The 22,642-nt window shown below is 32.3% G+C and overlaps 1 protein-coding gene across 1 annotated transcript in view; it reads right to left on the minus strand.

Moving 5' to 3' along the window:
* Nucleotides 1-1,044: 1,044 nt before the first annotated feature.
* The window catches only part of LOC127705093 (membrane-associated tyrosine- and threonine-specific cdc2-inhibitory kinase-like), a 43,578-nt gene continuing 21,980 nt past the window's right edge, over nt 1,045-22,642 (minus strand). Inside the window, exons 9-16 of the mRNA XM_052209362.1 lie at nt 21,352-21,458; nt 19,732-19,835; nt 13,761-13,802; nt 13,108-13,276; nt 11,012-11,117; nt 9,864-9,971; nt 8,511-8,655; nt 1,045-4,087 (exon numbers count right to left, since the gene is read on the minus strand). Of these exons, the coding sequence (XP_052065322.1) occupies nt 4,058-4,087; nt 8,511-8,655; nt 9,864-9,971; nt 11,012-11,117; nt 13,108-13,276; nt 13,761-13,802; nt 19,732-19,835; nt 21,352-21,458 (811 nt within the window). The 3' untranslated portion in view covers nt 1,045-4,057. The remainder of the gene's footprint in view (nt 4,088-8,510; nt 8,656-9,863; nt 9,972-11,011; nt 11,118-13,107; nt 13,277-13,760; nt 13,803-19,731; nt 19,836-21,351; nt 21,459-22,642) is intronic.

Below are 22,642 nucleotides of genomic sequence, written 5' to 3' on the forward strand. Positions count from 1 at the left end.
TTGATTGATTTGTTTTAAAATGAGCTTCCTTTATACATGATATACGTTAGTGTTTCATATTTTAGAGCGGGAGACAAAAGAAAGGGGGTGGGAGAAAGGAGAAGAGGGGCGGGAGAAAGGAGTATTAAAGGGGGCGGGAGAAAGGAGAAAGGTACCCCCTTGTCCGCCCCCTCATTAATATGAAATGATACAACTGCATACCAAATATCCGTAACCTTCCACTAGTGGTTCCCCACAAACTTATACATGTATACAATGTAAATTTTCAGTCAATATATAGACCATGAATGAGGGGCAGGGCCAAAATATCTCCATGGAAATGAGATGTGCAAATATGAATACAATTGCATACCAAATATCACTGAACTGCCACTAGTGGTTCCCCATAAACTGACCTAATCACAAAACTTATATATGTAAACTATGCAAAACATTCAAAGTCAAAAGACCATGACTGAGAGGGCCAGGCCAAATAATCTCCATAAAAATGAAATGTGGCAACTGCATACCAAATATCATTAACCCACCACTAGTGGTTCCCCATTAACTGACTTTATCACAAACTAATACGTTGACGCTGCCGTCCAAGCCAGAAACAGCACGTTAAAATATTTTCAAAATTTGCTCTTGATACTGTCTTCTTATCATAAAATCTATGAAGGATTGACAATGTTATTGATGTCTATAAAAACTTTAAGCTCACCCTGAACCAAATTGTTGAAATCGTTATCAAAGGTACCAGGCTTATAATTTGATACGGCAGACGCGTGTTTCCTCTACATAAGACTCATCAGTGACGCTCAGATCAAAATAATTAGAAAGCCAAACAAGTATAAAGATGGAAGAGCAGTGAGGACCCAAAATTCCAAAAAGTTGTGCCAAATACGGCTAAGGTAATCTATGCCTGGGATAAAAAAATCCTTAGTATTTCGAATAATTTATACTTTTGCAAACAGTTAATTTGTAAAAGTTAGTCAGAATGTATGATTAATATGTCTAGCCTCTGGCACTATTGTTGCAGGCTTAGCAAAAAGGAATACAATATATGGTTTTATTTTTTTTATTTCAACATCCTGTTCTGCTCTATAAGTAAGAACACAAAGTGGTTTTAGTGTTTACATGAAACAATATATCAATGGCTTGCCCTATTGCATTATAAGTTTTCTGTAATCAGATTAAGGAACCTTCGATGGTATTTTTTAACTCAGCATTTACCACTGAAGGTGTATCAAAACAAATTCTTACATTTTGACAACAAACTATTTAGCTTTACAAATTGTCAATATCTATGCTGCAACATAACTAAAATCTCACTTTCTGAAGTATAGTATAATCTACCAGTATGGAAAGTTCTGAAGTATAGTATAATCTACCAGTATGGAAAGTTCTGAAGTATAGTATAATCTACCAGTATGGAAAGTTCTGAAGTATAGTATAATCTACCAGTATGGAAAGTTCTGAAGTATAGTATAATCTACCAGTATGGAAAGTTCTGAAGTATAGTATAATCTACCAGTATGGAAAGTTCTGAAGTATAGTATAATCTACCAGTATGGAAAGTTCTGAAGTATAGTATAATCTACCAGTATGGAAAGTTCTGAAGTATAGTATAATCTACCAGTATGGAAAGTTCTGAAGTATAGTATAATCTACAAGTATGGAAAGTTCTGAAGTATAGTATAATCTACCAGTATGGAAAGTTCTGAAGTATAGTATAATCTACCAGTATGGAAAGTTCTGAAGTATAGTATAATCTACCAGTATGGAAAGTTCTGAAGTATAGTATAATCTACCAGTATGGAAAGTTCTGAAGTATAGTATAATCTACCAGTATGGAAAGTTCTGAAGTATAGTATAATCTACCAGTATGGAAAGTTCTGAAGTATAGTATAATCTACCAGTATGGAAAGTTCTGAAGTATAGTATAATCTATTAGTATGGAAAGTTAATGTACATCATTACTGAAAGTAACATAATTTCCTACATCTATTATATGCAATTAAATTTTTAAGCCTGAAGTGTTTGCAGATTTTTTAAATCAACAATTTTCTGTGCATGAAGTTTTGCAACTTACAATTCCTATAGAAAAACAACTTAATACTTTGTGAGAAACCTACATTGATTTGACAAAACCATAAAATTACTCAGGTCAATAGGACTTCTTTGATTCTCACAGCTTAAGAGGGTCCTATCATGAATCATATAACTTGTAAACATGGTCTCATTAGTATGTTTACTTAGATAAACACAACTTGTAAAGTATGGTTTGCTTATCTCCTCTTTAAAATACAAATATCATAGGTTCAAATTAGGAATACCAGTTATCTTCTTTTTTCCTTCACAGAACCATAAAACTAATTGAGTCAATAGAAATTCTTTGATTCTCTAAGTTTAAAAGGGTTCTATAATAAATCACAAATGAGCAAATATTAATTCTGTACAATAAGTCATTTTGGATCAAAAAGCAATTAACAAAATCTGTGAATCCTGAATGAACTGAAAGCACTATTACAAAAAAAAAAAGAAGCAAAAACAAGATTAACTGAAGTACATAATTGTTATAGAAAAAGCACTGTATATTGTTAAAATAACGTTACTATTTTAAGGTTTTATCATACTGGAGTCACACTAACCTCATGCATAATTTCTAAACATTTTTATACATTTCATAACAATAAACAATTTATAAGTAAATATGCACAAAGAATTATTACACATTTGTAATTTCTATTAATCTGATTATCGCTAAGCCATACCTGGTTGTTAGAAGTATCTGAGTGGAAACATACATTGTAGTTCATAGTTCATGTAGAGGGAAACATAGTTCATAAAGATGTATTCTTTAACAGCAGCATATAAGAACACATGTCATAACAAAATACACCAAGAAAATAATAAAGACATTTTAAACTGTTCATAAAAAACAATACAATATATATACAAATGGTGAGCACTTAAACAAGTTTATATAATCAGCAGTTAAAGGGAAGAGAGAGGAAAGGCAGTGATTAATACAATACACTTCATAACTTAGGGAGGACAAAAATATACTCATACAATTACCATAACATGTCTTATTTTAAGACAGGCGAGACCTTTGGTTATCATCTGCCTAGTGGAGTTTTATGTACTTGGTCGCAATTTATCAGATAAATTTTGTTAAAGTATGGCATAATGAGGTTTGAACTTAGTACACTAATAAAGGTCGTAAATAAGTCAGATGACTAAATTTTTTTGGGGGGTTGCTGTCAGGTAGTTGTTTATTTTAAGACCTTTTTTGGTCACACAGATCTTCATGTGTTTTTACACCTTGTACTACATATGTTATTCACCTGACTTTTCATGATGATGGTAATTCTGAATTGTATATAAATCACAACAAAATTAATAATTATATGTGATCAACCTCTTAGCCTAAAAACAGTAGATATATAACAATGTGCTGCCCTTAAAGAGTGTGTAAGTTGTATGTATTTGATCCCTTGTCTAGGGCAAAACAAAGTCTTTAAAATTGGTAAATCAGATTCAGCAGTTTTATTGATAGAAGGATCCATATTTGTATCATAAATAAAGAGCCTCCACCATTGGGTTGATTATACTTTTTATATGGAGTAGCCCTTATCAACTACATATTCTCAAAAATCTCACCCATTGCTAATTACAGCACTTCATGTGTTCAAGTAAAATGTATACTATGTCAAGCAGTTCAAGAATGATATTCATTACATTAAACTCTAATACAAAAAATTTCTATCATTACATATGATCAGTACATGAAAAATAACAGAACATTTATTAAAAAATACAAAATTTGCAAGAAATATACAATATAAGTGGTTTACAAAATAGTTGCTGCATCTGATGTCTTCCTGAATAACAATCACTTAAGTCATCTTTCCATTTCAGCAGAAATTCCACATTTCAACAATAAATTCTTTTGTCTTTGTCAAATATGGTGATGTGATTAACACTTCAACAATAAATTCTTTTGTCTTTGTCAAATATGGTGATGTGATTACAGAATTCATCATAAATCAACAAAACATCATTATTACCATCAGTCTTCATCACTGGCAGCTTCAAACATCTGAAATCAATTTTTCACAATCAGTACTTAAATTTTTTAATACTTAAAGCATTAACTGTCCAATTCATCTTCACCGATTTGACCTAAATTCTCATATTTGATTAATAACATACTAAAAGGTATATTCAAATTACAAAAAGTCTAAAATCCGTGTTTCACTTTCAATGTTGACATTCTTTTTTTTTAATAGCTGAATATATACGAAACCCATCTCCAGCTAAGGGGTTAAATTAAAGGTCACATGAATACAGATTCAATGAGGTCGAATTATTAGCATGCAAGTGAATAATTCATCAGCAGTGTTTTTTGTCTCATTTTGACAAAATTTAACCAAAATGGCTGCTAAGAGCGAATTAGTATTTCGCTAAATCACTTTCATTTATGATTGAACATAAAAACTATATTTTAATTTTCTTTACATCTCGTAGCTAATGCCCCTTTAACACGATGAACATTACTATACCTCAGTATATATGTTAGACTCATATCGTCGTCCGCTCTATAATTGACCTCCTTTCCTCAAATCGAAGTCCAAATCTGACGTCATATTCTCAAATCAGTTACCAATATTTTTACTCTCTAATCGACATCCAATGTGACGTCATGTATTGCCAAAACAACGTCTGATTGATTGTAGTCTTCTCTAATCGATGCCCAATATCAATAAATAACAAATTGCAGCACGTATACATGTACAGGAATAAGACTTTGATTGATTTTGGAACATTCAAATTCGAAATAAAAGATGAATTTTAGTCTGTTTTGTAGGGTTCTTATAACAACTTCATTTTCAAACAGTTACAGACATAGAGATGTTTTCAACCCGAAAAAGGTAACAGATGCATTGTTATTCTCTTGCAGAAGGTCAATTTCTATCCGGCACAGCATTATTGTTATTACATTGATCTTTATTTATATCATCTCTAACGTTTTGCTGTTTTAAGAAACTAATTGTCTTTATACATTACAAATCGTAATGACTAAGAAGACCTATTAAAAGGAACAACAAAGTCAGTTACATCTCTTTCCAATGAATCAACTAAAACAATATAAACACATGATCATGATAAAAGGACTTACATTGATATTTCAATAAAATATAACATGTCGGCCCAAGATGTCTCAGCATTTGGATCTTTGCTTATTCCTTTTTCTCTCCTAAACATATCCTGCATTATGTATTGTGTCTTGTTCAATTGTTGAAGCCACCAACGACGTCATTTAATAAAGTTATGAGGTCATTGCGGCAAATCCATAAAACGGACGTCGATTAGAGAACAAAAAAAAAAAACGTCGATTTGGAATATTATTTTATTGTGACGTCAGATTTGCACGTCGATTAGAGACAAGACGTCGATCTGAGCCTAACATATATATTATAACATTTACATTGGTTTTTGCATAACACCCAGTTAAGGATTAGACAATACAATTGTCTACCTGTAGCCAATACTATTGTCCCAATGAAGGAGGGGAAATCATTCAAAAACAGATTCACATTTTTTGGCACTGGAAGCTATTTGAAGCCAGTTTATTGTAATAAATTTCTCTGTTATTATTAAGTATGATTCTGATGTGTACAAAAGACTGATACATCTGGTATTTACATTTGATGACAGAAGCTTTACTTTGACGTCAGATGGTTAAGGTGCCAAAGATGAAAAAGTTTTATTGATTTTTCTACTTGAATGAATTTTACACCACTGTTTTGTTTATTTTGCATAAGAATGGAGATAACCATATTGTATTTCAAGCTTGTCCTACATTAAAACTTGGTTTTATAAAAACTCTCTGAAAAACAGTTTGTTTTGTTGTAATTTACAATTATTTTTAAAAGAGGTTTCGGTAAAATAATTGTATATTGTTACACATTAAACTTACAACTACTACAACTCATAATAAAAATTCTCAGTATATGACAAAATTTAGTTCACAAGTAAATATTATACCTGTTACATTTTTTGTTACAAGCAGCAAAACAGTTGTTAACATATAAAATAACATAAGGGCTCTATAGACATATTAAGTTTTCACAACTAACGACTGATCGACTTTCATGCATATTCAGCATGAGAACAGATTAAACAGATCAATCAGATAGATTCTGCTAAGAGGGAAATTTGTAATACCACTGAAAAATAGAGGGAGCAGAAACTCTGACTTGCAATAGGTCGCATCTCATGTTGCAGGAGTTCATAAAGCTGCATAGAAAAAGGCTCCTTTGAGCTTACAGATAGATTCTGTCTATGTTCAAATTACATATGTCAGAATTAAGTCATCAGATTCTGTCTACACTCAGATTACATATGTCAGAATTCAGGCATCAGATTCTGCCTACGCTCAGATTACATATGTCAGAATTCAGGCATCAGATTCTGTCTACGTTCAAATTACATATGTCAGAATTCAGGCATCAGATTCTGTCTACGCTCAGATTACATATGTCGGAATTCAGGCATCAGATTCTGCCTACGCTCAGATTACATATGTCAGAATTCAGGCATCAGATTCTGTCTACATTCAGATTACATATGTCAGAATTAAGGCATCAGATTCTGTCTACGTTCAGATTACATATGTCAGAATTAAGGCATCAGATTCTGTCTACGTTCAGATTACATATGTCAGAATTAAGGCATCAGATTCTGTCTACGTTCAGATTACATATGTCAGAATTCAGGCATCAGATTCTGTCTATGCTCAGATTACATATGGCAGAATTAAGGCATCAGATTCTGTCTATGTTCAAATTACATATGTCAGAATTAAGGCATCAGATTCTGTCTACACTCAGATTACATATGTCAGAATTCAGGCATCAGATTCTGCCTACGCTCAGATTACATATGTCAGAGTTCAGGCATCAGAATTTGTCTACGCTCAGATTACATATGTCGGAATTAAGGCATCAGATTCTGTCTATGTTCAAGTTATATTTTTTTTTAGCAAAGGGATACAACATCTTAGTAGGACAATCATTGGATTAAATTCTTATTTTTCATATTTGGGCAAAAAAATTAAAATATATGTGAAGGTTTTCCCTACTGACCCCAACATTTTATGAGAATTTCTTCAAAATCTTTTCACCAGAATACAATTATTGAAACCAGTTAATTATTGCACCAAAATATGTGACAGAATTGATCAAAATCATCATTATGTGTAGGACATTTTATATAAGTGACCAAAAACAAACAATGCTGGAAACAAAGTCTGCTTAACTGGTAATATGTTTATTATTCATACAATTATGAGCATCATTAGAAGTTAGAATGAAATTTGTTAGATGTTTTGACAAGAACTTTCTTTTTAAGAGCCTACACATTTGCTAAAGCAGCATATAAATGTCAACAAGATTTTTCTTTTACAACACCTAGTTCAGACCAACAGTTTTATGACATTGCCAGTAACATTGTTATTGCCAACATGGAATAATTCATCAATAAGCCTAAACTTTCTTACAATATAAAAAAATGTGCTTCGCCAAGCGCAGCTGGATACGATCAACAGAAGTCCAACCCTGAACAGTTGGGGCAAAAATGGACACAATATTCAAGCGTGATACAGGTCTGAATTTGGATTGTAATTAAATATTTGACACATTATAGGATTCTGACACAGAATAAATGTAGTCAAAGAACTTAAAATTGGTTATATGATTTGAATTTATATTCAATTGAAGATTTCTTGCTGTTGTGCAATACACTGTGCTGTTGCGCAATACTTAGTAAATCTGTTTTCAGACAATATACAAAGAATTAGCAAAATAAATTGTGACCCCCAATTCTTTTTTACCTCCCCCCCCTCCTTTCCAAAAAAAATAATATTTGAAGAAATTTGCTTTTAGTAAAATGTGGTACAATTTAAGAGACATCCATACACTTAAACACAAGTTATTGTCTGAAAACTAGAAAAATGCTTGGTTTGGCCCCTTTTTGGCCCCTAATTCCTGAACGGTTTGGGAAATTACCCCCAAAATGAATCCCAACCTTCTACTTGTGGTTTTGATCCTTGTGGTACAATTTCAGAGCAATCAAAATACTTAAACACAAGTTATTGTCCTGAAACTAGAAAAATGCTTGTTTTGGACCCCTTTTTGGCCCCTAATTCCTAAATGGTTGGGACCATCACCCCAAAAAAACAATCCCAACCTTCCTTTTGTGGTATTGAACCTTTTGGTTAAATTTCATAGAGATCCATACACTTAAACTTAAGTTATTGTCCGGAAACCAAATGTCTTTGGACGACGACGTGATAGCAATATACGAACGCAAATTTTTTGCGTTCCTATAATAAAGAGATTTGGTATGATTGCCCATGAGACGACTATCCGCTCAAGTTCAAATGACGAAGATGTAAGCAATCATAGGTCACCAATGTTTAATGATTTTGAGAATTGCCTTTTAAGTCATGAGTAACTTACATTCATTAGATTCCTTGGACCAATACAAGGTTTGGCTAGTTCTTCTGTATCTAGTAAGCCATCTTTACTACTGTTTAATGTTGGTGTTGTACATCTTTCTTCATCAAAACTAGACTCAAAACTGGTGTTTGGACTGGATAATTTCCTGTTAATACATGTCAAATTCATTTCAAGCTATTCAAGTCCTTAAATAACATAATAATGTAGAATTGCAAGAATAATAATATTTGTTTTAACTTCAACCTTTTATAAGTTGGAACCAGAAATAGGGACTGGACTGTTTTTCAGGCTTTTTAATCCTATAAATGATGTGTCTAAATATTGACATTGAAAGATGAAAGTGTGCGTATGGTCTGTTGTACAGTCCAATATTGTTGGGGATTCTTTGGATGGATTTTGCGAACCCCCCCACCATATCTTTTATTCCAATCTGAACTGGATTCTATTTATTAAGACAAGGGATGATTTAGACATTGATAAGTATAATCCTTATTATTTCTCCCATTATCAACCTCCTTCAATAAAAAGATAAGGGATGTGGAAGGCAATTGGGTTTTTTTTTCACTAGTATTCTTACTATTAGTACTATAAATTTCAGAAACAGTTTTTTAAATGTAAAATAAAACATAAAAAGAATTTGTAATCAATTAGTGAGATTATAATTGAAATTTAAAGATTATAATTGAAATTAACAAAAATGCACTTGTAAGTTGTTGTGCTATTATATATAGGTTATCTGCACTCCTTATTGAAAACAAGAAGTAGGTGTCTGACAGAGTTTTAGAAAACACTCACAGAATTTGATGTGACTGTCATACAAGTGAGAGGTTTAGCTAGCTATAAAACCAGGTTCAATCCACCATTTTCTACATAACAAAATGCCTGTACCAAGTCAGGAATATGACAGTTGTTATCCATTCATTTGATGTGTTTGAGCTTTTGATTTTGCCATTTGATTAGGGACTTTCCTTTTTGAATTTTCCTCTGAGTTCAGTATTTTTGTGATTTTACTTTTCACACTAAATCACTGCCTAGCTGCTGTCAAAATACTTAATATGAAGTCATTCTGGGTTGAAGCACTGGAGAAATTTGTGATGGAATTATGTTTTAGTACTTCCAACATACAGAAAAAATTAGTACCAGCACAAAGGAAGTATGTTTCTGCCATCAGAAAAATGCTCACCCTTTATAAAATCACTGTTAAACTGCAGATCAAATATGAAGACAATCAGTTCAGTAGTTCCTTATAAAAATTGACTAAAATATGGACAAACAAAAAAGGCAAGAGCAATATAGCCCCTTGAGTGGGAGTATAATAATTTGATAAGGTCTTAAATCATTTGATTAGCCTACCTAATTCTGCCTGGTAAAACTGGTGATGAACTCATTGGTGCAGACATAAAACCTATAGACCTATGGCGTATGGCTGGAGTGGTGAATGCATGTCTTGGCATTGGTCGACTGAAAATATATATACATAATTTATGATTATGCTGGGCTGACTAGATTGCTCTCCTCCAGGCTATTCCAGAAAACACTGAAGTTATAAAAGTCAGAAGGAATTTCATAATAGGCAAAAAAATAAATTTCCTTTCCCTGCATCACTCCTTACCTAAAGTTTCATGCACAATTGTTGGTGTATGTTGAAATTGCTTATTATAAAATTTGGAAATAATTTAAAATTAAAAGAATATGTCTCCCTCATTCAAAGCTCCAATTACTTGTCTGGATATGGTATGCATATATTCATAATAACACTATTATATGGAACCTGCCAGATCAAATAAATGCCAAAGTCTGTTCTTGTTTATATAATAAACAGGATTGCTCTTCATAGATGTGAATATGAATTTGAAATCAAATATGACTATCTTTAGACAAGGGAGACAATTGAAACCAAATATAACTATCTTTAGACAAGGGAGACAATTGAAATCAAATGTGACTATCTTTAGACAAGGGAGACAATTGAAATCAAATATAACTATCTTTAGACAAGGGAGACAATTGAAATCAAATATGACTATCTTTAGACAACAATGGAGACAATTGAAATCAAATATGACTATTTTTAGACAAGGGTGACAATTGAAATCAAATGTGACTATCTTTAGACAAGGGAGACAATTGAAATCAAATATGACTATTTTTAGACAAGGGTGACAATTGAAATCAAATATGACTATCTTTAGACAAGGGTGACAATTGAAATCGTTTTCCATTTGTTATTTCGGGGCCTTTAATAGCTGACTATGCGGTATGGTTTTTGCTCAATGTTGAAGGTCGTATGGTTACCTATAGTTGTTAACTTTTATGTCATTTGGTCTCAGGTGGAGAGTTGTCTCATTGGCAACTATACCACATCTTCTCATTTCTTTAAGTTCTATGCACAGATTCTCTTCAGCAAATAAAAAAAACTAAGGACAAAAAATTAAAATACTGACACCTTATCTCTCACAATTTACTAAGCCAAACTACCATCTTTTGAAGTAATTTCTCACCTTGGCACTATAAATTCTGATGAGAATCCATCACTTGATGAAGAACTATCTAATGGAGCACCAACTGAGTTGTTATGAATACTAATGTCATCCTCAAAACATTCATCTGAAAATAAAAACTAACTTTAAAGAAAATAGAGCCATGGTCAACCACCGCCAATACAGCAAATCACCATGTCTGTTATTTTATTATAATTTTTATACCAATCCTATATAAGGTCTAGGTAAACTCATTAAAGTGTTGATCTCACATCTGTTATTTCATTATATTTTTTAATATACCAATCCTATATAAGGTCTAGGTAACCTCATTAAAGTGTTGATCTCACATCTGTTATTTCATTATATTTTTTAATATACCAATCCTAAATAATGTCTAGGTAACCTCATTAAAGTGTTGATCTCACATCTGTTATTTCATTATATTTTTTAATATACCAATCCTATATCAGGTTTAGGTAACCTCATTAAAGTGTTGATCTCACATCAGTAATTTCATTATATTTTTTAATATACCAATCCTAAAGAAGGTCTAGGTAACCTCATTAAAGTGTTGATCTCACATCTGTAATTTCATTATATTTTTTAATATACCAATCCTATATAAGGTCTAGGTAACCTCATTAAAGTGTTGATCTCACATCTGTTATTTCATTATATTTTTTAATATACCAATCCTAAAGAAGGTCTAGGTAACCTCATTAAAGTGTTGATCTCACATCTGTTATTTCATTATATTTTTTAATATACCAATCCTAAAGAAGGTCTTGGTAACCTCATTAAAGTGTTGATCTCATATCTGTTATTTCATATTATTTTTTAATATACCAATCCTAAAGAAGGTCTAGGTAACCTCATTAAAGTGTTGATCATCATTTATGAGAGCATCAAAAGTAATATAAAAATCTGTTATTTGCATATGTTAGTGTACAAAATATTTCAAATAAAAAACAATATATTGATGAGAAATTTCAAATTCATAAGGTTGGAATATGTAAAACCTAAAATACCAACCACAAGAAATATTAGTATCTGAACATGTACTATGAGTTATTGTTCACACATTATATTACCCATCAATGTTTTATTTACCAAATGAAACAAATTTTCAAATGTGTGAAACAAAATTGATACAAGCAAACAGGAAACTTCGAAGGAAAAGAAAATGCTTCATATGGTATGCTATATGAACCAGATAATGTCTGGTTCTATGTTCAAGAAGCATGAGAAGATGTCTGGCAGTTGCTGAGAGAAAATGTAACATAAATATGTTATGTACAGACAGTAGATGGACAGGGGTAAACCAGTATATCCCTATTCTTTGAAAGTGGGTATAAAAAACCCTGAGCTATACCTGGTACTAATACATACTATCAGAAATATTGTAATCAAGAGAAAACCCTGGGTTATACCTGGTACTAATACATACTATCAGAAATATTGTAATCAAGAGAAAACCCTGGGTTATACCTGGTACTAATACATACTATCAGAAATATTGTAATCAAGAGAAAACCCTGGGTTATACCTGGTACTAATACATACTATCAGAAATATTGTAATCAAGAGAAAACCCTGGGTTATACCTGGTACTAATACATACTATCAGAAATATTGTAATCAAGAGAAAACCCTGGGTTATACCTGGTACTAATACATACTATCAGAAATATTGTAATCAAGAGAATACCCTGGGCTTTAACTGGTATCAATATAAAAATGAAAGATGTGGTATGATTGCCAATCGGCTATATATTTTGTGACAATTCTCCAACAGAGACCAAAGGCTAACAGCCTGATTGATGTACAAAACAATAAACAATAAACAAATATGATATACAGAAACAAACGAAAACCTCTGAATTGTGTAAACAGGCTCCAGACTTGAGACAAGCACATACAGAATATGGCAGGGTTAAACTAGTTTGCTGGCACCGAACTCTCCCCCTAACCTTGGACAGAGGTGTAACAGTCCAACATAAGATCAAACTTTTAAAAAATGCTGAAAATGGCATCAGATCGATACACAGCACTTTAATTTCTAACACCTACCATCAAAAATACTATGATCGAGCTATTACTGGTATTATACATACCATCAGAAATACTATGATCGAGAGGATACCCTGAGCTATAACTGGTATTATGACTGCTTGAACTAGGCACTTGTCTTTCCCTGATCTTCTTCACAGGGAAGCTGAACACACTGGTTATCATGAACACAAATTGTAAGAGACGAAAGAACATGGCTTTAATGGAGTTAATCTGAAAATATACAAAAGTAGCTATTGTTACAGACAAAAGAAACAAGGCTTTAATGGAGTTAATCTTATAATAAACAAAAGTACTAACAATTGTTAGAGATGAAAAAAAAACAAGGCTTTGATGGAGTAAATCTTTAAAAAAAATAATTAATAGATTGTTAGATATGAGCAGACATTCTCACTGTCTACCAGAAAACAAACAAAGCAGAATTGTGTGAGATAAAAAAAATTTTTTTTTAGACTAACTCTCATCTAAATTTTAAGGAAGATATTTTTTAAACAGGAAAAAAGCAAAAAAATAAAATGGTTTAATATAAATCCAAACAGACCAGGTTTTTATTTCAAAACAGGTAACAAAAGATTTAAGTTGGAGTTGAAGTGGGAGGGTCAGCATCTGAAAACATTGTATTTCTCAGAGGCCTTCAGCTCCTTTTCTCTGTAAGACATTTGTGTTATGCAGTTATGAATGTTAGTAAGATACTTACAACACTTTTCATCACATATTCTCTTCTTCGTCTTTTCCACATCTAGAAAAGAATACAATCAATACTTTTAATGATTTTGATTAACATTTGTAAAAAGGAACGTAACAATGGTTACTGTTCAGTGTCAACCTTTTTTTCAGTTTCTTCTTTGATTTATTACAATTTATTGACAATGATAAAACTCTGTAGAAGTAATTTGATGCTATTTAAAAGGCTGTTCCATTAAAACATACATGGTACACAAGGACGGCACCTTAAAATTGAAGTAACTACCCATAGAAGCAATTTTGGAGGCCTGCATAAACTTGTACAACATATTTCAGACCTACCCATAGTATTCATGTTGCCTTCTCTGGTCCAATGCATGATCTTCAGGAACAGTCTTTTTGATAAATTATGCATAATTAATTTGAAATTTCTTGAAGATATAAATTTGAAGGTTCAAATTAAAACATAAAAAGTTACAACAAATAAAACATGAATATTTAGATATCACTCTCTCTCTTTACCTAAGGAAATGATAATACTTGGTCGACTAAATGTAATGTCTGCTTACCCTTCTAACATAAGGAAATACTAATACTTGGTCGACTAAATGTAATGTCTGCTTACCCTTCTAACATAAAGAAATGCTAATACTTGGTCTACTTAATGTAACGTCTACTTACCCTTCTAACATAAGGAAATGTTAATACTTGACCTACTCATTGTAATGTCAGCTTACCCTTCTAACATAAGGAAATGTTAATACTTGGTCTACTTTATTTAATGTCTACTTACCCTTCTAACATAAGGAAATGATAATACTTGGTCGACTAAATGTAATGTCTGCTTACCCTTCTAACATAAGGAAATACTAATACTTGGTCGACTAAATGTAACGTCTACTTACCCTTCTTACATAAGGAAATGTTAATACTTGACCTACTCATTGTAATGTCAGCTTACCCTTCTAACATAAGGAAATGTTAATACTTGGTCTACTTTATTTAATGTCTACTTACCCTTCTAACATAAGGAAATGCTAATACTTGGTCTACTCAATGTAATGTCTGCTTACCCTTCTTACATAAGGAAATGCTAATACTTGGTCTACTTAATGTAATTTCTACTTACCCTTCTAACATAAGGAAATGCTAATACTTGACCTACTCATTGTAATGTCAGCTTACCCTTCTAACATAAGGAAATGCTAATACTTGGTCGACTAAATGTAATGTCTGCTTACCCTTCTAACATAAAGAAATGCTAATACTTGGTCGACTTTATGTAACGTCTACTTACCCTTCTAACATAAGGAAATGTTAATACTTGACCTACTCATTGTAATGTCAGCTTACCCTTCTAACATAAGGAAATGTTAATACTTGGTCTACTTTATTTAATGTCTACTTACCCTTCTAACATAAGGAAATGCTAATACTTGGTCTACTTAATGTAATGTCTGCTTACCCTTCTAACATAAGGAAATGCTAATACTTGATCTACTCAATGTAATGTCTGCTTACCCTTCTATCATAAGGAGATGCTAATACTTCATCTACTCAATGTAATGTCTACTTACCCTTCTAACATAAGGAAATACTAATACTTGGTCGACTAAATGTAATCTCTGCTTACCCTTCTAACATAAGGAAATGCTAATACTTGGTCTACTCAATGTAATGTCTGCTTACCCTTCTAACATAAGGAAATGCTAATACTTGACCTTCTCATTGTAATGTCAGCTTACCCTTCTAACATAAGGAAATGTTAATACTTGGTCAACTTTATTTAATGTCTACTTATCCTTCTAACATAAGGAAATGCTAATACTTGGTCTGCTCAATGTAATGTCTGCTTACCCTTCTAACATAAGGAAATGCTAATACTTGATCTTCTCAATGTAATGTCTGCTTACCCTTCTTTCATAAGGAGATGCTAATACTTCATCTACTCAATGTTATGTCTGCTTACCCTTCTAACATAAGGAAATGCTAATACTTGGTCTACTCAATGTAATGTCTGCTTACTCTTCTAACATAAGGAAATGCTAATACTTGGTCTACTCAATTTAATGTCGACTTACCCTTCTAACATTAGGAAATGCTAATACTTGGTCTACTCATTGTAATCTTTACTTACCTTTCTAACATAAGGAAATGCTAATACTTGGTCTACTCAATTTAATGTTGACTTACCCTTCTAACATAAGGAAATGCTAATACTTGGTCTACTCAATGTAATGTCTACTTATCCTTCTAACATAAGAAAATGCTAATACTTGGTCTACTCAATGTAATGTCTACTTACCCTTCTAACATAAGAAAATTCTTATACTTGGTCTACTTAATGTAATGTCTATTTACCCTTCTAACATACGGAAATGCTAATACTTGGTCTACTCATTGTAATGTCTACTTACCCTTTTAACATAAGGAAATGCTAATACTTGGTCTACTCATTGTAATGTCTACTTACCCTTCTAACATAAGGAAATGCTAATACTTGGTCTACTCAATGTAATGTCTGCTTACCCTACTAACATAAGGAAATGCTAATACTTGGTGTACTTAATCTAATGTCTACTTACCCTTCTAACATAAGGAAATTCTAATACCTGATCTACTCATTGTAATGTCTGCTTACCCTTCTAACATAAGGAAATGCTAATACTTGGTCATCTTAATGTAATGTCTGCTTACCCTTCTAACATAAGGAAATGCTAATACTTGGTCTACTCAAAGTATAGTTTACTTACCCTTCTAACATAAGGAAATAATACTTGTACTTAATCTAATGTCTACTTACCCTTCTAACATAAGGAAATTCTAATACCTGATCTACTCATTGTAATGTCTGCTTACCCTTCTAACATAAGGAAATGCTAATACTTGGTCATCTTAATGTAATGTCTGCTTACCCTTCTAACATAAGGAAATGCTAATACTTGGTCTACTCAAAGTATAGTTTACTTACCCTTCTAACATAAGGAAATGATAATACTTGGTCTACTTAATCTAATGTCTGCTTACTCTTCTAACGTAAGCAAATGCTAATACTTGGTCTACTCAATGTAATGTCTGCTTACCCTTCTTACATAAGGAAATGCTAATACTTGGTCTACTCAATGTAATGTCTGTTTACTCTTCTAACATAAGGAAATGCTAATACTTGGTCTACTCAATGTAATGTCTGCTTACCCTTCTTACATAAGGAAATACTAATACTTGGTCTACTCAATGTAATGTCTGCTAATTCTAACATCAGGAAATGCTAAAATTTGGTCTACTCAATGTAATGTCTACTTACCCTTCTAACATAAGGAAATGCTAATACTTGGTCTAATCAATGTAATCTCTGCTTACCCTTCTAACATAAGGAAATGCTAATACTTGGTCTACTCAATGTAATGTCTGCTTACCCTTCTAACATAAGGAAATGCTAATACTTGACCTTCTCATTGTAATGTCAGCTTACCCTTCTAACATAAGGAAATGTTAATACTTGGTCTACTTTATTTAATGTCTGCTTATCCTTCTAACATAAGGAAATGCTAATACTTGGTCTACTCACTGTAATGTCTGCTTACCCTTCTAACATAAGGAAATGCTAATACTTGATCTTCTTAATGTAATGTCTGCTTACCCTTCTTTCATAAGGAGATGCTAATACTTGGTCTACTCAATGTAATGTCTGCTTACCCTTCTAACATAAGGAAATGCTAATACTTGGTCTACTCAATGTAATGTCTGCTTACTCTTCTAACATAAGGAAATGCTAATACTTGGTCTACTCAATTTAATGTCGACTTACCCTTCTAACATTAGGAAATGCTAATACTTGGTCTACTCATTGTAATCTTTACTTACCCTTCTAACATAAGGAAATGCTAATACTTGGTCTACTCAATGTAATGTCTACTTACCCTTCTAACATAAGAAAATGCTAATACTTGGTCTACTCAATGTAATGTCTACTTACCCTTCTAACATAAGAAAATGCTTATACTTGGTCTACTTAATGTAATGTCTATTTACCCTTCTAACATAGGGAAATGCTAATACTTGGTCTACTCATTGTAATGTCTACTTACCCTTTTAACATAAGGAAATGCTAATACTTGGTCTACTCATTGTAATGTCTACTTACCCTTTTAACATAAGGAAATGCTAATACTTGGTCTACTCATTGTAATGTCTGCTTACCCTTCTAACATAAGGAAATGCTAATACTTGGTCTACTCAATGTAATGTCTGCTTACCCTTCTAACATCAGAAAATGGCAATACTTGGTCTACTTAATCTAATGTCTGCTTACCCTTCTAACATAAGGAAATGCTAATACTTGGTCTACTCAATGTAATTTCTACTTACCCTACTAACATAAGGAAATGCTAATACTTGGTGTACTTAATCTAATGTCTACTTACCCTTCTTACATAAGGAAATTCTAATACCTGATCTACTCATTGTAATGTCTGCTTACCCTTCTAACATAAGGAAATGCTAATACTTGGTCATCTTAATGTAATGTCTGCTTACCCTTCTAACATAAGGAAATGCTAATACTTGGTCTACTCAAAGTATAGTTTACTTACCCTTCTAACATAAGGAAATGATAATACTTGGTGTACTTAATCTAATGTCTACTTACCCTTTTAACATAAGGAAATGCTAATACTTGGTCATCTTAATGTAATGTCTGCTTACCCTTCTAACATAAGGAAATGCTAATACTTGGTCTACTCAAAGTGTAGTTTACTTACCCTTCTAACATAAGGAAATGATAATACTTGGTCTACTTAATCTAATGTCTGCTTACTCTTCTTACATAAGCAAATGCTAACACTTGGTCTACTCAATGTAATGTCTGCTTACCCTTCTTACATAAGGAAATGCTAATACTTGGTCTACTCAATGTAATGTCTGTTTACTCTTCTAACAAAAGGAAATGCTAATACTTGGTCTACTCAATGTAATGTCTGCTTACCCTTCTTACATAAGGAAATACTAATACTTGGTCTACTCAATGTAATGTCTGCTAATTCTAACATCAGGAAATGCTAATATTTGGTCTACTCAATGTAATGTCTACTTACCCTTCTAACATAAGGAAATGCTAATACTTGGTGTCCTTAATCTAATGTCTACTTACCCTTCTAACATAACGAAATGCTTATACTTGGTCTACTCAATGTAATGTCTACTTACCCTTCTAACATAAGGAAATGCTAATACTTGGTGTACTTAATCTAATGTCTGCTTACCCTTCTTACATAAGGAAATGCTAATACTTGATCTTCTTAATGTAATGTCTGCTAACCTTTCTAACATAAGGAAATGCTAATACTTGGTCTACTCAATGTAATGTTTACTTACCCTTCTTACATAAGGAAATGATAATATTTGGTCTACTTAATCTAATGTCTGCTTACTCGTCTAACATAAGCAAATGCTAATACTTGGTTCATCAATGTAATGTCTGCTTACCCTTCTAACATAAGGAAATGCTAATACTTGGTCTACTCAATGTAATGTCTGTTTACTCTTCTAACATAAGGAAATGCTAATACTTGGTCTACTCAATGTAATGTCTGCTTACCCTTCTTACATAAGGAAATGCTAATACTTGGTCTACTCAATGTAATGTCTGCTAATTCTAACATCAGGAAATGCTAATATTTGGTCTACTCATTGTAATGTCTACTTACCCTTCTAACATAAGGAAATGCTAATACTTGGTGTACTTAATCTAATGTCTACTTACCCTTCTAACATAACGAAATGCTTATACTTGGTCTACTCAATGTAATGTCTACTTACCCTTCTAACATAAGGAAATGCTAATACTTGGTGTACTTAATCTAATGTCTGCTTACCCTTCTAACATAAGGAATTGTTAATACTTGGTCTACTTAATTTAATGTCTACTTACCCTTCTAACATAAGGAAATGCTAATACCTGATCTACTAAATGTAAAGTTACTTACCCTTCTAACATAAGGAAAAGCTAATACTTGGTCTACTGTAGGACGACTTCTAGGATCAGGATCCAACATTTGACGTATCACATACTTCAGATCAAAAGATTTATCTGCAAGAAGATAATTTAATATATTGCCATCACAAATTTACCAAATCTATATTGAAAATATATATATATTTATGTCCTGTCATGTGTCTTCTATTCAATATCATGATGTCAACATAATGTATTAATGTCAACATTATAATATATTAATGTCAACATAATGTATTGATGTCAACATTACAATGTACTGACATCAACATTACAATGTATTGATGTCAACAATATAATGTATTGACGTCAACATTACAATGTATTGATGTCAACATTAAAATTTATTGATGTCAACATTAAAATGTATTGATGTCAACATTAAAATGTATTGATGTCTACATTAAAATGTATTGATGTCTACATTGTAATGTATTGATGTTAACATTAAAATTTATTGATGTCAACATTATAATGTATTGATGTCAACATTATAAGGCATTGATGCTGAGTTCTCCTGGTGGTTATCTTTCCACCATATAGAGCTAGGATTAGAACATGTTAATTTGATATAGTATGAACATTATTTATGGGGCCCTTTATAGCTTACTGTTCGGTGTGAGCCAAGGCTCCGTGTTGAAGACCGTACTTTGACCTATAATGGTTTACTTTTATAAATTTTGACTTGGATGGAGAGTTGTCTCATTGGCACTCATACCACATCTTCTTATATCTATTATCAGCAGCAAAGAATTATGTTTTAACTTGTACCATGGAGTCTTGAACTTGGCATGATTCAAGAGTTTTTGCTCCATGCTGAAGGCCTCACTGGGACTTTGAGATGAAGAACAGATATTAAACAAAGCACTGCTGCATTGACAGTCTTTTTATGAAGCAATTTTGTACGATAAATTGATAAACTAGATATATCCTTTCAATTCCATCATGTTTATTATTGAATAAATTAACTAAAACAAATTCTTAATGTGCTTTGTAAAAGACTATTCTCAGACTCCACACCAACCAGTGTAGGAAATACTTATTTTTGTTTGTTTGACCCAATGCTATGCCATACTCATAGCAAGCAAATTAATTATACACAACAAATAGGATTCCTCGGCTTAGTGATGATCTTAATCACTGCCACAATTTTTCAACCATCAAAAGTCCAAGATTTTTTAAGTAAGAGTATTTGAAGAACTTTTGTAGAGAGCTATAATTAGTCTGGGGAAAAAACATAATCTTAACAATACAATTTTAAAGATGAGAATTTCAACAACAATCTTGTCCTCCTTCTTCGTGATTTCTGTCTCCAATAGAATGCACATCCAAATCACTTGCCTTTACATCATGCAGTTTTTCCCATTTCATCACAATTTCCACAAATCTACAGCCCAATTGTTATAAACTATCAACCAAGAATTTTTTTCTAGCACCACTGCTTAAAACTAAAGGGTTTCTAATTTAACACAATGCATTTTTCTATGACACTGCTAAATTCTAAAATGTTGTTAAATATTTGTTAACTGTGCCTTAGTATGTGATAGAAAAGTTGTATGCATTTAGTAACCTTAGAATCATCTCTTTTTACCTCTTAGAAATTCTTCTGGAATTGTACCAGACCTGAGTAAGTGCCAGCCTTCCTCTCCTCTTGGGAGGTCCAGGTCACCAGCCAATTCTAGTGTAGCCATTCCTAAACTGAAATTAAAAGATTTTCTTTTCATTCATTGTTGTCATAATACATTAAAGTGGTAACAAGAATGGTCAAAAACATTTCATAGTCATGATAGTACAACCAGACAACATCTACCATTAAAACAAGACTCCTAAACTAGAGGCTCTAAAGAGCCTGTGTCGCTCACCTTGGTCTATGTGCATATTAAACAAAGGACACAGATGGATTCATGACAAAATTGTGTTTTGGTGATGGTGATGTGTTTGTAGATCTTACTTTACTGAACATTCTTGCTCCTTACTATTATCTCTATCTATAATGAACTTGGCCCGGTAGTTACAGTGGAAAATACTTTGTAAAAATTTACAAAAATTTACAAAATTTATGAAAATTGTAAAAATTGACTATACAGGGCAATAACTCCTTAAGGGGTCAATTGACAATTTTAGTCATTTTGCCTTATTTGTAGATCTAACTTTGCTGTACATTATTGCTGTTTACAGTTTATCTCTATCTATAATAATATTCAAGATAATAACCAAAAGCTGCAAAATTTTCTTAAAATTACCAATTCAGGGGCAGCAACCCAACAATGTGTTGCCTGATTGGTCTGAAAATTTCAGGGCAGATAGATCTTGACCTAATGAACAATTGTACCCCATGTCAGATTTGCTCTAAATGCTTTGGTTTCAGAGATATGAGCCAAAAACTGCATTTTACCCTATGTACTATTTTTTAGCCATGTCGGCCATCTTGGTTGGTTGGCGGGGTCATCGGACACATTTTTTAAACAAGATACCCTAATGATGATTGTGGACAAGTTTGGTTAAATCTGTCTTAGTAGTTTCAGAGGAGAAGATTTTTGTAAAAGATTACAAAAATTTACGAAAAAAGGTTAAAAATTGACTATAAAGGGCAATAACTCCTTAAGGGGTCAACTGACCATTTTGGTCAAGTTGACTTATTTGTAGATCTTACTTTGCTGAACATTATTGCTGTTTACAGTTTATCTCTATCTATAATAATATTCAAGATAATAACCAAAAACAGCAAAATTTCCTTAAAATGACCAATTCAGGGGCAGCAACCCAACAACGGGTTGCCTGATTGGTCTGAAAATTTCAGGGCAGATAGATCTTGACCTAATGAACAATTTTATACCGACAGATTTGCTCTAAATGCTTTGGTTTCAGAGATATAAGCCAAA

This window comes from Mytilus californianus, unplaced genomic scaffold (genome assembly GCF_021869535.1).
Source record: "Mytilus californianus isolate M0D057914Y unplaced genomic scaffold, xbMytCali1.0.p SCAF_6, whole genome shotgun sequence".
In the NCBI taxonomy this organism is placed as follows: Eukaryota; Metazoa; Mollusca; class Bivalvia; order Mytilida; family Mytilidae; genus Mytilus; species Mytilus californianus.